We start from the raw sequence: 15,423 nt of genomic DNA, 5'->3' as shown, positions 1-15,423 counted from the left end.
AAACCGGTGCCCATATGGGATGCCGGCACTTCAGGCCGGGGCGTTAACCCAGTGCGCCACAGTGCCGGCCCCGGAGTGATGCACTCTAAGCCAAGAAATGCCAAGTATTGCAGAAACAACCAAAAGGTATAGAGAGGCATGGAAAGGCTTCTATCTCAGAGCATCCAGAGGGAACCAACCCTTCCCACATCTTAGCTTTAGACTTCCAGCCTCCAGAACTGTGGGAGAATAAAGGGTCATTTTTAAGTCACCAAGTTTGTGGTCATTTGTATGGCAGCCCTAGTCTCCTGTGTGCTAGGAGAGCCCAGCGCTTTCCACCAGGAACTGCAAGTAATCACCACATCTCACTATTGGCACTCAATGCTTCCCATTCTGCCAGAACAAACCCATACAGAGTTTTGTTAGAGGTTGGATTCATTTCCCACGGCTACAGGAACAAATCACGATTAACTTTGTGGCTTAAAACAACGTAGGTTTATTGTCTTAGAGTTTGGAGCTCAGAAGTCCAAGATCAATTTCACTGGACCAAAATCAAGGTGTCAGCAGGGCTGTCCCCATCTGCGGCTATGGGGGGGCTCAGTCTGTTGCTTCTTCCAGCTTCAGGCAGTGGCTGGCTTGTCACATCACGCTCATCTTCAGGCTAGCATCTGCAAATCTCTCTTGGCTCTGCATCCCTCTGCGTGCGCTAAATCTCCCTTTGCCTTCCCTTTATAGGGATACACGTGACTGTGTTATGGGAGATGGCTGGATCAGGGTTTCTTGTCTCCCATGAGGAAAGAGGTTCAGGCATGAGGCAGATAGCAGCAGTAAGCAAGCCAGCGATAAGTTTCATGAAGAGAATACACCTGGCAGGCCAGGCGGGCATCTTCACAAAGAACTGATAGCCCAGCCTGCATGCAAGCTGGAGTTTCTACAGGTGTGGACCTGCTGTTTCTCCACCCCTCTTCGTCTTCTGGAATATTGTGGGCAGAGGGCTTGCAGGTGTGGGGTTTGTGAAACTCCTCTCAGGGCTTTATCAGCATGGTGTTATTGGACATAGTAAGATTCCCCTAATATGCTGGAGGTAGGGGGAGATGCTGGGACAGGACAGTCGATGTGCACCTGCTGGTCTGTTTCCAAGGCTTGCTGCTACACTTGTTCTCTCCCTCAACAGCAGGAAATTCCCATTTTTGTTCCTTGGCCCTCTCACACTCACAAGTTAATGTCTACTTTCCTATCTAACAATGGCATTTAGAGCCCATGGAGAAAGTCCAGGGTAAGCGCCTTGATCACATACACAAAGATCCCTTTTCCACAAAGGTACAGTTTACAGGCTCCCTCCATCTTAGGGGCCCACGGTTCAGCTGACTACAGGAGTGTAGGCAGTGCTTCCATTGCAATGTCAGATAAGCAACTCAAAGCCATGCCATGACACGGATAGAAGCTGTGCCTTCATCTCATTGAGCTCTTGCTCAAATCATTCGGGATGGGGATGGGATGGCGCAGATCTCTTGATTTATGTCTTCAGAGAATAAATTTACTGAATTCTGTCTCCCCAGTTTAATTTTCATTCATTCACTAATGTTTTGTTTGTTTGCAAGGCAGAAACAAAGAGACAGAGACACAGACAGAGATTTCCCATTCATTGATTCATTCCATAAATACCCATATGTAGAGGAGGCTCATAACCATGCCCTTCCTCTATGAGAAAGAGTGTTCTATGCCCTGGGGGCTGTCTCTTGGATAGCCCACCTTCCCCCAGGATAAACATCTTAAGTGGAATCTGGTGAGGAGGCAAATGTAGGCTGTATAGCTGTGGCTTGTGTCCCAGAGTCCATAGCCCTGTGGAACACTGGGGAACACACCCATGAGCCAACTGTGCTTGTTTATTCTGGAACGCTGGGCACCCTGGTCAGGCACTGAAGCTTTCTGACCCACTGGCCACCTTCAGTTACTCCCATAAGTTGAACAAACCCATGTCTCTCCCAGTTGGACTTTTGGGTGGTTTCTTTGGAATTAATGAATGTTATATGTGAGCCTGCTTGGACTTCAGGCTTCCGTAGTATGACCATTGCATGGCCAGGCTGAAGCCAGGAGCCAGCCACCCAACCAGGTCTCCCATGTGGGTGTCAGAGACCCAAGTACTTGAGCCATCACCTGCTGCCTCCTAGGGTATGTATTAGTGGGAAGCTGGAACTGGGAGTAGAGCCCGGAATCAAACCCAGCATCGCAAGTAGCGTCTTCAGTGTTGCCCCAAACACTAGCCCTCTATTTCCCCAATTTTAGTCTGCCTCCTACTTTCCTTTAATACCCCTCTCAGAGGAATGTCTCCCAAACTCCTACCTTGGAAATTCCAACTCTTGCTGTGGGTTGAGGCCTGCCCTCTGTCTCTCCAAGTATTCTGTGATCTCTGCCACCTTTGGCTTCTCTACTGCATTAACTCTGATGGCCCTGGAGTGGATGGCAGTGAACTTGAATTCCTACATATGGGGCAAGCACTGTGGGACCTTGCTGCTTCCAGGCACTGCCTTGACCAGGAATAGCTGTGGCCAGGCTCCTGCTGAATTCCCTAAGGGCTAGCACGCCTTGGCGCTTGGTGTTACATTTTTCCTAAGACAACTCAGTCTAGCACTACACAATGAAGATGCTTTCCTCCTATTAGTAGTACTTTTGAATGCACTCCTGGAATTATAGCCCTAGCATCATTGAATTAAAGATTCCTGCTGGCTCTGCTTTCGTTCTGAGGGTTCCACGTGAACTGGGCATAGCTCTGTCTGTGTCATTGGGATGAATGGTGCTATGCTTCAACACACAGTTTCACATCTCTAACTTTGTTTTCTAATAGAACTGAGTGTTTGTGTTCATTCAGCTACATGGTTATTAGTCAGAGGACTGGAAGGAGCAGAACAAAAATCTGAGCTCAGAAAAGCAAGAGGGGCTGAAATGACACAAGAGACTGATCAAAGAGGGGAGGACAAATTCAGAAGACAATAGGCAGGCACAAAACCCTGCTGAGGGATGCCGAGCACAGAGAGTCCTTTTATGCTAGTGTTGGGGGCAAGGTTGGGGCACCAGAAGCCTTTTCAAATGCGGAGGGGAGATCCTCTTTAGAGAGAAGATTATAAAGCAGTGAATGTGGAACTGGGGCTTTGGACGAAATCAAGAAGTCTTGAAGCTTAAGCTCATTAGCGGCAGGAAGAACCCTCTGTCTCTGGAGGGGATTCAAGGCCAGCAGCTGCTTCATGGTTACATGATTCCTATCTGTTCCTCCTGTTTCCCAGTGATGTGATCTGAGCTAAAAAAACATTTGAATCATATACAAGGATACTTCAGAATGCTCATGGAATAGCCGAATTAAAATAAATTTATTTTGATACCAAAATATTTTGAAATCCACAAATTTCCTAGTATGCATTTCCGGTGATCTTTTTAAAGGCCCCTCGTATACAAAGCTAACTATACCCATATATACACATCCACGTTAACGTGACACACATACAATGATAGGAATCTGTCCAATAACGAATCTGGAAAGGAAAACTTTACAAATAAGTTTTTTTTTTTAATTATGAAATAACATTTTTATACTTGATGGTTTCAAAGGTTGCATTTAATCCTGACAACAACATTTGATTGCTATTTTACACACTTGGGACATTTGCCTAAGCAGGTCTGCCTGGTTAGGCGAACAGGTGGGCTGGGGCCAAGTTGACACTGGCCACCAATGACAGGAGCTAAACAATGGGCAAGAGGTTCTGCTTACCACAGCCGCGGGGTGGGGGAGGACGAGACAGCAGCCTTCATGTACTCACCGCGCTTACCCGCCTCTCGCCATCTCCCTGGGTGCTCAGCTCCAAGCCCCGCAGGCTGAACAGCAAGTAATTTGCTCCAAGTAGGACGGGTGAGGCTCCAGGGAACTGCTCTGGAGCCGGTGCGTGTCCACCCCTGCAAGGATGAAATGCTGTGTCCTCCTCTGAACCAGACACTCGAGTTCCAAGCAGAGACTCACAAGGGAAGAAAGTCCAGAGATGAGCCAGCGGCCTTTGAAAGGGCCTCCAGGAAAGCGATTTGCAGGCTGCATTTTGTTCCCATTCAAAATGAGAACGGTGTTACTGTATCCCCAGGGGGACGAGTTCCTGCAGCAGGGATGGGGCAGCCTTTGTTCAGTGTTCCCAGGCCCAGCCTCGCTCTCCCCGCCTCCCCGCCCCAGCTAGCGAGTTCTCTGGCCTGGCTTTGTGCTGCTTCTTCCCCTCTCCCACCCTTGAATGAAGGCCAGGCCTTGCCAGGGAACCAGCCCTAGGTGGCTTTGTCAGACTTCGCAAGAAAGAGCTGAGAAAGGGACTGGAGAGTTTTGAAAGGAGAGAGGCTGGAGTGATCAAGCTATAGGAAGGCAAGGGGGAGAAGAAAAGGAATACGAAATAAGATTTAAAAAGACGTAGATGGCTTTGTAGAATCTGAGAAATATATACACCAAGGACTTGAGTTTTCTCAAACTATTTTTAATTGTATAGAATGGATTTTTTTTTTTTTTTTTTTGCCTAAATGCAAGCCTGGACTGAAGCCCTTGGGGTGTAGCTGTGTAAACACCGTAGGAACAAGTTAGACTCCCTGTTTGTTTAGATCAGAGAATAGCAATGAGAGCTGATGTGCTGTTTGGGGGGAAGTTAAGTTTCAGGCTCCTGCTGTATTTCAGAACCAACAGCAGCATTCTAATCCTAAAATTAGAGCAAGGGCCAAATTTGGAAAATTTATTTGTCACATTTTTGCAGCTGGCCTCTGCTTACCCATCATAGTGAAAAATGTCGGCGTGGAAACTTCACAAATCACATTCACTCTTGGCTGCCTGCCTTTGCCTAGCCTACCCCCAACACCACCCTTCACTGCCTGAGGCTCCTTGAAGGTTCACTGTGCAACTGAGGGAAGAGGACAGAGCAGTCTTAGGAAAACCAAGACCCTTATTTAAGAGCTACTCTTATAAATGGCCAAGTCTTATCAGTTGTATTGTGAGGAGAAGAAAGAGTGGGTCCAAAACCCACTGGGTAGTGTTTCCAAGGATGTACCAACCTTTATATATATATATACACACACACACACACACATATATATATATATATATATAAAGATTTTTTAAAAATTTATTTGAAAGTCAGAATTGCAGAGAGAGAGAGAGAAAGAAAGGGTGAGATAGAGATCTTCCATCCACGGGTTCACTCCCCAAATGGCTGCAATGGCTAGGGCTAGGCCAGGCTGAAGCCAGGAGCCAGGAGCTTCATCCAGGTTTCCCATGTGGGTACAGAGGCCCAAGCACATGGGCATCATCTGCTGTTTTCCCAGGTGCATTAGCAGGGAGCTGGATTGGAAGTGGAACAGCCAGGACTCAAACCAGTGCCATATGGGATGCTGGCACTGCAGATGGCTGCTTAATCCACTGCACCAGAGCACGGGCCCTGGATATACCAACTGTACATACCTCCTCGTATTGTTTGCCGCTGCAGTGCAAGGCATTGCATGGGGAATCGCTAAAATGATTATTTACAGAAGGTCTTTCTGACCACTGTCACTGACTTGAGATGGCACAGGTCCCAACAGGCCATCAGTTTTGGAACTGCAATGGGCAGAGAGGCAGAGCGAGCAGAGCTATTGCTGTACTGAGAAAAAGTGATAAGAAAGCAATTCTGTTCCTTAGACTCCATTTAAAGGAACATACGGTGTGCAAATGCAGCTTATACACAACTGTACTTTTCTTTGACAACAATTTAAGGTGTTAGAAAGCTCAAAAATTTGAAGTTGAGTATAGCATCCAAAGAGCTATGCCCTTGAACTCCTGGCTTACCAAGGCAAATGGTTCTAGATTCTAAGATAATAAACTGTCCAAAAGTGCTTTTCTGTGTGATGGAGGAATGAGATATATACATTTTCACACATGTTTAACTGGCTTTTTAAAATTTGAAGCATTAAAAGCACATTATAAAAAGATGCCAATCAGGGTTGGGCACTTGGTACCGTTGTTAAGATGCTGCATGTGTTGCCTAGAATCCCATATTAGAGTGCCTGGGTTTGAGTTCCTACTCTGCTCCTGTTGTCAGCTTCCTGCTAACCCTTGGAGGCAGCAGGCGATGGCTCAAGTTATTGGGTCCCTGCCATCCACGTGGGAGATCCACAGGGAGTTCCACTTCCTGGTTGTGGCTCTCTCTCATCTGCCATTTAAATAAAACAAATACATACAGTATAAATAAATGTTAAAAAAAACCCAAAACTGTTTACAGGACCGTACCATGAAAAGGAAAGGTCTTTCTTTTTCCTTCTTGTGTCCTGATTCCCTCTCACTGCACTCCCCACCCACATTTCACGCCTCACGGAAAACTTCATTTTCTGTTTTGCTTCAGAGGTATTCTGGGCTTCTAAAAAAATCTCTCTCTCACTCCTCCCCCTTTTTTTTTTTTTTTTTGACAGGCAGAATGGACAGTGAGAGAGAGAGACAGAGAGAAAGGTCTTCCTTTTTGCCATTGGTTCACTCTCCAACGGCCACTGCGGCCGGCGCATCTCACTGATCCGAAGCCAGGAGCCAGGTGCTTCTCCTGGTCTCCCATGGGGTGCAGGGTCCAAGCACTTGAGCCATCCTCCACTGCACTCCCGGGCCACAGCAGAGAGCTGGCCTGGAAGAGGGGCAACCGGGACAGAATCGGGAGCCCTGACCGGGACTAGAATCCGTTGTGCCGGCGCCGCAAGGCAGAGGATTAGCCTATTGAGCCGCAGCGCCGGCCCTCTTCCCGTTTAAAAACTCGCACTGGGGAGATGCTGTTGTACATTGGGTTAAGCTGCCAGTTGGGATTCTTACATCCGATATTGGAAAGCCTGGTTCGAGTTCAGGCTACTCTACTTCCAACCCAGCTTCTTGCTAACACACCTGGGGTACAGTGAGTGATGGCCCAAGTATTTGGGTACCTGTGACCCATATGAGAGACCCAGATGGAGTTCCTGCCTTCTGGTTTCAGCCAGACCTAGCCCTGGCTGTTGTGGGCAATTGAGAAGTGAAACAGCAGATGGATGACCCCTATCTGTCTCTCTGCCTTTCAAACAAATAAACCTTTTTTTTTTTTTAATGAAAATCTAAAAACCTACATGGAGTACTATAAAATGCTATTCTGCATCTTGAACTTAGCAGTTTTTCTTGGTCAGTTTTCCAGATTGGCTTATTTAGAACTACCTAGATTTCTTTTTTTAAAATGTTTTTAACTGAAAAGCAAATGCATAAAAGAAAGGAAGTGAGAGACAGCTGGCTTCAGACAAGTATGAAATTATCATTGTAGAATGCTAATTATCTTCCTCTGTGAGGAGGGGACTGCGCTCACACTGTCCCCTGGGAAAAAAAGCAGAAAACATACTCTCTCTCTCTCTCTCTCTCTCTCACACACACACACACACACCAATAAAGAATCATTATGTCTGATTTAAACAATAACTTGGGTTCTTTGATAATTTTAAAGGCTCTCAGCATTTATTAATCCTCAAAGAAGAGAAGCTAAGAAAAGATGATCTTCTACATTAAACACAGTAAACTACAACACAGTCTCCTCATGAGAGTCTCCCCCATTTTGTTCCATGGTGCTTTTCCTTTGTTTTTAAAATAAGATATATTTTTAGTTTATTTGAAAGGTAAGGTGACATAGAGTGATATATAGATAGATATAAGGATAGATATATATCTACATATATCTCTCTATATAGCTATACCTATCTATCTATATATCTATAGATATAGAGATATAGAGATTTCCATTTGCTAGTTCATTTCCCAAACAGCTACAAGGGCTGGAGCTGGGCCAGACCGAAGTCAGGAACCTGGAACTCTATTCCGAGTCTCCCACCTGAGTGGCAGGGGCCAAAGCACTTGGGCCATTTTCTGTTGCTTTCCTAGATGCATTCACAGGGAGCTGGATCAGAGATGGAGCAGCTGGGACTTGAACCGGTGCTCTGATGTGGGATTCCTGTGTTGCAGGTGGTGGCTTTATCCACTGCACCACAATGTTAGCCCCTTCATGGTACTTTTCAATTGAACACTTTTACACATGTCAAAGTGCTCCAATATGGTTGTTGCAATTTCTAGTTGTCCTTGATGAAGTTAAGTGCAGAGGTAGCACAAATTTACTGACAGACAGTTCTTTGAGAAATGAGTTGATGATTGCCAAATGTAAAAGTTTGCCTTGAGGGAATAGACGGTTTGCTGAGCTGTTAAGATACCCGAGTCTCACACTGGAAAACCTGGGTTTGACTCTCAGCGCTAGCCCGTGATGCCAGCTTCTGCCGGTACAAATTCCAGCAGGCAACAGTCATGCCTCAAGTGGTTGGGTCTCTACACCCACCAGGGAGACCTGGACTGTGTTCCAGGCTCCCAGCTTCAGCCTGCCCCACCCCCAGCTGCTGTGGGCATTGGGAGAGTGATGCAGTTGATGGAAATTCTCTCTCTCTCTCAAAGAAAATAAAAATTTGCCTTGTGCCTTAGTCTGTTAGTCTATTTGGGTAACCAACAAAATACCAGACTGTGTGGCTCAAAAGCAATAGAAATTTTCTTGCAGTTCTGGAGGCTGGAAGGTTTAAGATAAGGGACTGGCAGCTCTGGTGAAAGCCCACTCTCTGGTTCATGGGCAGACATCCACCTGCTGTCTCTTTTATAAGGGCAGTGATACCACTCACAAGCTATCACTTCTCTACTTCCTACTACCATCATCTTGTGGCTCAGGATTTCAATTTCTGAATTTTGGAGAGGAGGAAGCATACCTATTTAGTCTCTTGCATTCTGTGCCCAGGGTTCCCTGGAGAAACAGAACCACTAGGACATATATAGATATATAGATTTATCACTAGGGATTGGCTCACCTGACCATGCAGGCTGAGATGCCCCAAGATCTGCCATCTCCAAGCTGCAGAAGTAGGAAAGCTTGGGTGTAGATTAGCCCTAACCTGAGGCCCATGGTGTAAGTTCCAGCCCAAGTCAGGAGGCCTGAGAATTAGAAGCTCAGATGTCAGAGGGCAGCATAAGAAGGACACCCAGCACCAGCAGAGAGCAAATTTCCCCCTCTTCTGCCTTCTCGTTCTGTTTTGGCCCTGTATGGGTTGGATGACGCCCACCAGCAGTGGTGAGGGCAATCTCTTTTACTCACTGTACCAACTGAAATGCTGACCTCCTGTGGAAGCACCTTCACAAATATATCCAGAAATACTATTTTATCACCTATCTGGGCGTCCCCTGGCCCACTCAAGTTGACACATCAAATTAAGCAGCATAGCTTGCGAGTGTCTTGGGACCTTAACCCTGAAGCTAAGCCACCCTGACTGTTGACCTGAGAAATGAGCAGTCTCTTGGCAGGTGGAAAAAAAAATATAAAAACCCTCTGCTTTTGAAGAGTCCTCTCACAGACAACACTGAGAACAGCTTTCAACATGCAAAACTGCGGATATGGAGACAGAAGACAGGAGGTGAGGTTAAAAATCACATCTCATGGCCCAAGCACTTGGGCCCTGCACCCGCATGGGAGACCAGGAGAAGCATCTGGCTCCTGGCTTTGGATCGGCGCAGTGCACCGGCCGCAGCAGCCATTGGGAGGTGAACCAACGGAAAAGGAAGACCTTTGTCTCTCTCTCTCTCACTGTCCACTCTGCCTGTCCAAAAAAAAAAAAAAAAATCACATCTCACCAGAGGACAGCAAAGTCTAACAAGAACTCCACAGTCTCAGAGACAAGCAATAGACCTGACACTGAACACCAAAATCGGTAGTCAGAGTTGGGTCATTTACTGCCAGTATAGATTTAACTATGTGGAAATATTTTCTTTCACTCATGATTTTAGTACTGCAAGAACCCTCAACAATCATCCTTTTTAATAAATAAGAAAATTGAGACTAAAAGAGATTAAGTAACAGCAGTAGCACACAGAATTGGCCAGAGGGTAATTCCTTAGTGAATACACTTAAATTTGTGTAAATACACGATATGTTTTAACATATGGACATCCAGGTTTTAAAAATAGTGCAGCAGGGCCAAAGCTGGGGTATAGCAGGCCAAGCTTCCACCTGCAGCACCAGCATCCCTTATGGGCTCCAGTTCATGTTCCGGCTGCTCCTCTTCCAATCCAGCTCTCTGCCTATGGCCTTTGAAAGCAGTGGAGGATGGCCCAAGCAGTTGGGCCCTTGCACTCATGTGGGAGGCCCTGGGGAAGCTCCTGGCTCCTGGCTCCTGGCTCCTGGCTTCGGATCGGCTCAGCTCTGGCCATTGCAACCATTTGGGGAGAGAACCAGCAGATGGAAGACCATTCTCTCTGTCTCTCCCTGTCTGTAATTCTACCTCTCAGATAAATAAATAAAATCTTTGAAAAAAAATAATGCAGCATCACGTGGACTTTCCACCATATCCTGGGGGACACCAGGAGGAGTTTGAATTAGGAGACTGGAAGAGGGTAATGATTGCCAGAGGGTAGCCGTGGGCCGAAGATGGAGAGGCCATCCTGGGAGCAGAGAAGCTGTCTGCTCTAAGGTGCAGGAACTCACAGCAGGAACGAGGCAACACAGCTGGGCTGGGAGCCTAGGATGTGGACGCCTGCCAGGGACAGGCTCAATCTGCTCAGCTGGCTAGGGCTCTGCCTGGCCCACAGCAGAGCACAGGTTGAAGCCGGAGGGAGACAGCAGTGTGCATTTGGGTCAGACAGATTACAGGAGCAGGTTTGCCTTCCTAGACTCTGATTGTTAACTCCGGATTTAGAGATAATCAGCCCCATACAAGGGTGTTGGTTAATGACTGACTGCTGTTTCTTTCCAAGCTACTCGCTGGCAGACTTTTCTAATTAATTTCATTGAAAACAGTGATGTGCAATCCTGGCTGCACGTGAGAGTCACATGGACATTTCTTAGAAAATGTACTAATGCCAGACCCACACAAATTAAATTCTGACTTAATTAGTCTGAAGTCAGGGAGGGCATTGTGGCACAGCGGGTTAAGCCACTGCTTGAGACACCTGCGTCCCACATTGGATGCCTGGTTTGAGTCCCAAAAACTGTGCTTCCAATCCAGTTCCTTGCTAATGCATCCTGGGGCCAGTGGATGGTGGCCCAAGCTTGGGCCCCTGCCACCTATGTGGGAGTCCCGAATTGAGTTCCAGGCTCCTGACCTGGGCCTGACCCAGCAGTGGCTGTTGTAGGCATTTGGAGAGTGAAGCAGTAGATGGAATATCTCTGTCTCTTCGCCTTTTAAATATTAAAAAAAATTTAAATATGTGTGTAGGTTATATGTATATCTTATGCCATTTTATTTTTTATTTATTTATTTATTTGGTAGGCAGAGTTAGACAGTGAGAGAGAGAGAGAGACAGAGAGAAAGGTTTTCCTCTTGCCGTTGGTTCACCCCCCATGAGGCCGCTATGGCCAGCATGTTGCGGCCAGCGCGCTGCGCCGATCCCAAGCCAGGAGCCAGGTGCTTCCTCCTGGTCTCCCATGTGGGTGCAGGGCCCAAGCACTTGGGCCATCCTCCACTGCCATCCCCGGGCCACAGCAGAGAGCTGGACTGGAAGAGGAGCAACCAGGACAAAACTGGCGCCCCAACCGGGACTAGAACCTGGGGTGCCAGCGCCACAGGCAGAGGATTAGCCTAGTGAGCCGTGGCGCCAACCCCATTTTATTTTTAAAGATTATTTATTTATTTGAGAGGTAGAGTTACAGACAGAGAAAGGGAGAGACAGAAAGGTCTTCCATCCACTAGTTCATTCTCCAAATGGCCGGAACGGCTGGAGCCGGGCCGATCTGAAGCCAGGAGTTTCTTCTGGGTCTCCCAAGTGGATGCAGGGCACCAAGCACTTGGGCCATCCTCCACTGTTTTCCCAGGCCATAGTAGAGAGCTGGATTGGAAGAGGAGCAGCTAGGCCACGAACCATCGCCCATATGGGATCCTGGTGCCGCAGGTGGAGTCTTAGCCTACTATGCCACAGCCATGTTATATTAAAGTTAAAACAGCATTGTTCATGTCTGACAATGATTCATTTAAAAACGAAATATTTTACAGGACACACTGTAGGACTTTGTCATTTTTTTTTTTTTTCTGAGTAAAGTCAACATATGGCCAAGTTCAGCAATAAATTTGAAACTGATGGTTCAGGGGAATCTTTTACCTCTATTATCATCTTTCTATACATCACCCCCTTTGATCCTTAACTTGGGGCACCTGGGCAGCCCACCACAGTACTTATCAGAAGAGATGCAGGGCGTTTTGTTGTCATGAGACTTTCTGTGCTATGGACCCTCACAAGGAAATCAGTATGGTCTGGAGTAATCAATCATGTAGACAGCCTTCCTGCTTTTGGCCCCTTCACACTGGAGCAGAGGGTTCCGTCTCCTACCTCCTGTCTGTTGTCTGTCTGCCTGCTAAAGGCAGGAAACAGGTGTGGCAAGACTCACTGATTTACAGAATTGGGAGGGTAATTAGAGATCAAAGTTCAACTGCCATCTGAGACCAAGAGACTTCCCCGAGAGCACACTGCTGACAGACTGGAGCTGGGCACCTTATTACCAAAACCACCTGCTCCATGATTTCTTCTTAAAGATTTATTTGAAAGGCAGAGATACAGAGAGAGAAGGAGGGAGAGAGAGAGCTTCCATCTGCTGACTCCCCAGATGGCCTTAACAGTGTGCGGCAGGGCCAAGCAGAAGCTGGGAGCCAGGAGCTTCTTCAGGTCTCCCATGCAGGTGCAGGGGCCCAAGCACTTGGGCCATCTTCCACTGCTTTCCCAGGCGCATCAACAGGGGGCTGCATCGGAAGAGGAGCAGCCAGGACTAGAACCTGCGCCCAAAGGGAATGGAGGCAATGCAGGTAGAGGCTTAGCCTTCTACACCACAGCACTGGCCCCTCTGTTCAAGATTCCACCTGCCTTTCAGGTCAGACTGAGCTCAGAGATGCTCAGGTGAGGCTCCTCCTACAGGAGGCTCTCTGTTCCTCTTTTTTCTCACCAAATCCCATCCCTTCCACTTCATTAACTCCTTTTTTACTTATTCGAAAGGGGGTTGGGGGGAGAGAGAGGGAGAGAGAGGTCTTCCATCCGCTGTTCAATCCCCCCACGTGCCCAGGACCTCCAGGTCTGGGCCAGGTGGGAAGCCAGGATCCTGGAACTCAGTCTGTGTCCCCCATGGGGCTGGCAGTCCCCAAGCCCCAGAGCCACCACCTGCTACCTCCCGGGGTATGCGTTAGCAGGAAGCTGGAATCCGGAGCCGGGCCAGGACTGGAAGCAGAATCTGGGAGTCCCGAGGGGCGCCTGAGCCGTGGCCCGCGCCAGCCCTCCGATGGGGTCTTCCTGGCGGAACACCTGCACCTGCACTGCCTCCCCTTCCCTCACCCCTTAGCCCCGTGCTGCGCTTTCTCTCGTCACGCGCGCCTCGATGGCGTGCAGTTACTGAACGCGAGCTGTCGTCGGAGGTCACGGGTTCTGTGGGAAGCGTCCACAGAGGCTCGCGCCTGGTGGACACTGGCCTGCCAGACCCGCAGCCACCCCCGGGGCAGCTCTTCCCGGCTCGGTCTCAGACACGCGGGAAAGGGGGGCGCGGGTGTCAGGTGTGGCGGCTCGGCTTCCTAGGCGGCCGCTGAGAGGAAGCCAAACCCGAGGATCCGAGAGCGGGATTGTTCCCGAGCGGCCGAGCCAGCCGGACCCAGCGACGCCGAGCGCTCGCCGCCGCCGGCCCGGGCGTCGGAGCGGCCTGCGGAAGAGCGGCCGGCCCGGGCGTGAGGGGACAAAGTCCCGAGAAGGCTGAGGAGGCGGAGAGACGAAAGGGCAGGAAGGAGGCGGGAAGCAGCGCGCAGGGGGTGGGGCCGGGGGAGGAGCCAGCGGAGGGGGTGGGGCTGGCGGCTGAGGGGAGGAGCCGTGGCGGAGAGCGGAGCGGCGGGTCCGGGGCGGAGCCGGGGAAGGGGCGGGGAAGGGGCGGAGTCTGGGCGGAGGTGGAGCCAGCGGCCGGGGAAGGGGCGGAGTCTGGGCGGAGGTGGAGCCAGCGGCCGGGGAAGGGGCGGAGTCAGGGCGGAGGTGGAGCCAGCGGCCGGGGAAGGGGCGGAGCTGGGGGAGAGGCCTCCTCGGCCGCCGCCGCCGCCGCCGCCGCCCGGGCGCGTTCTCCTCTCGCGGGTCGGGCTCCCCGGGCGCTCCCTCCGCCTCCCGGGCGCTGTCCGGCTCGGCTCACTGCCTGAGGCGCGGGCTCCGGCGTCCGCGGCTGACGAGGCCGGCCCGGGCTCGCCGCCTCTCTCGGCGCGCGGAGCCGGCCATGGAGCTCTTCCAAGCCAAGGACCACTACATCCTGCAGCGGGGCGAGCGCGCGCTGTGGTGCAGCCGCCGAGACGGCGGCCTCCAGCTGCGACCTGGTGAGGCTGGGGCGCGGGCTGGGGGCGCGGCCGGGCCCCGGGCCCCTGGCCCGGGCTGCGAGCGCGCGGGGCGCCGTCATTATTTCCTCACGGGGTCGCCGCGGCCTGTCCCGAGCCCGGCCCCTCTCCGAGGAGAACGGGTCGACCACCTCCTCTCCCCGAGTCCAGGGCCGGGCTCGCCGACCGCGGGGGTCCGCCTCGACCGGAAAGTTCCAGCGCGGTGTGCTCGGCGCTCGAGGCCGCCTCCACCCGGGCGTGGCTCCCCACCTGCCCTCGCAGGGAGCGCCGGGTTCGAATTCGGCTCCGCAGCGATCGCGCCGGGTCGGCCGAGTGGTCTCGGGACTCGCCCGGCTGGCGCGCGCGGCCCCTTGATAACGCCTCGGCCCTTCATTAACGGAGGGTGTGACTTCGGCGTGGTCCCCCCGCAGGCGCTGTGCTTAGAGCACCTGCCTTTGATGTACTTGCCGCTGAGCTGTGATGTGGTTTTGAAATCTTAGCATTTTTGTGGGACTAGACGTTGTGCGAACAGCGTGGGGGGTCTGTGTTTGGGGGTCTACAGCAGGTGGTTTGCTTTGGGAAAATGTGCCCGCCGCCGTGGGTTACACAGCAGCCCCTGCCCCAGAGAGCCGAGTTCCTTCTTCGAACTGGAAGTCTATTCCTGGTCACTCAGGTGTGTGTGTGTGTGTGTGTTTAGTGAGATAAGAGACTTCTTATTTTTAAAAAACAAATTATTTACTTTCATTTATTTGAAGGGCAGAGAGAAGTAAGGGAGCTCTCCCATCTGCAGGTTCACTTCCCAAATGCCTCAACAGCTGGGCCTGGGCTAAAGGAAGCCAGAGCCCAGAACTCATCACGTTCCCCACCTGTGTGGCAGGGACTCGGGTGGGGGACCATCACCTGCCTCCCAGGGTGTGCACTAACAGGGAGCTGGAATCCCAGCGGGGACTTGAACCCAGGCTCTCCGCTGTGCGAGTTCTTTCAAGACAGCCCAGAGCGTTCAGTGTTTACTTGGGATTCTTGTATGCAGTCTGGAGAAAAGTTCCTGTGAGCTTTCCCCGCATTTTG

General features: G+C 50.4%; 1 protein-coding gene across 1 annotated transcript in view; it reads left to right on the top strand.

Moving 5' to 3' along the window:
* Positions 1 to 14,191: 14,191 nt before the first annotated feature.
* INPP5F (inositol polyphosphate-5-phosphatase F) overlaps positions 14,192 to 15,423 on the top strand; it is a 103,226-nt gene continuing 101,994 nt past the window's right edge. Inside the window, exon 1 of the mRNA XM_062214159.1 lies at positions 14,192 to 14,358. Within this exon, the coding sequence (XP_062070143.1) occupies positions 14,262 to 14,358 (97 nt within the window). The 5' untranslated portion in view covers positions 14,192 to 14,261. The remainder of the gene's footprint in view (positions 14,359 to 15,423) is intronic.

Source organism: Lepus europaeus, chromosome 17, assembly GCF_033115175.1.
Source record: "Lepus europaeus isolate LE1 chromosome 17, mLepTim1.pri, whole genome shotgun sequence".
Lineage (NCBI taxonomy): Eukaryota > Metazoa > Chordata > Mammalia > Lagomorpha > Leporidae > Lepus > Lepus europaeus.
Note: the sequence above shows the minus strand (reverse complement) of the source record. Positions and strands in the feature narration are given on the sequence as shown.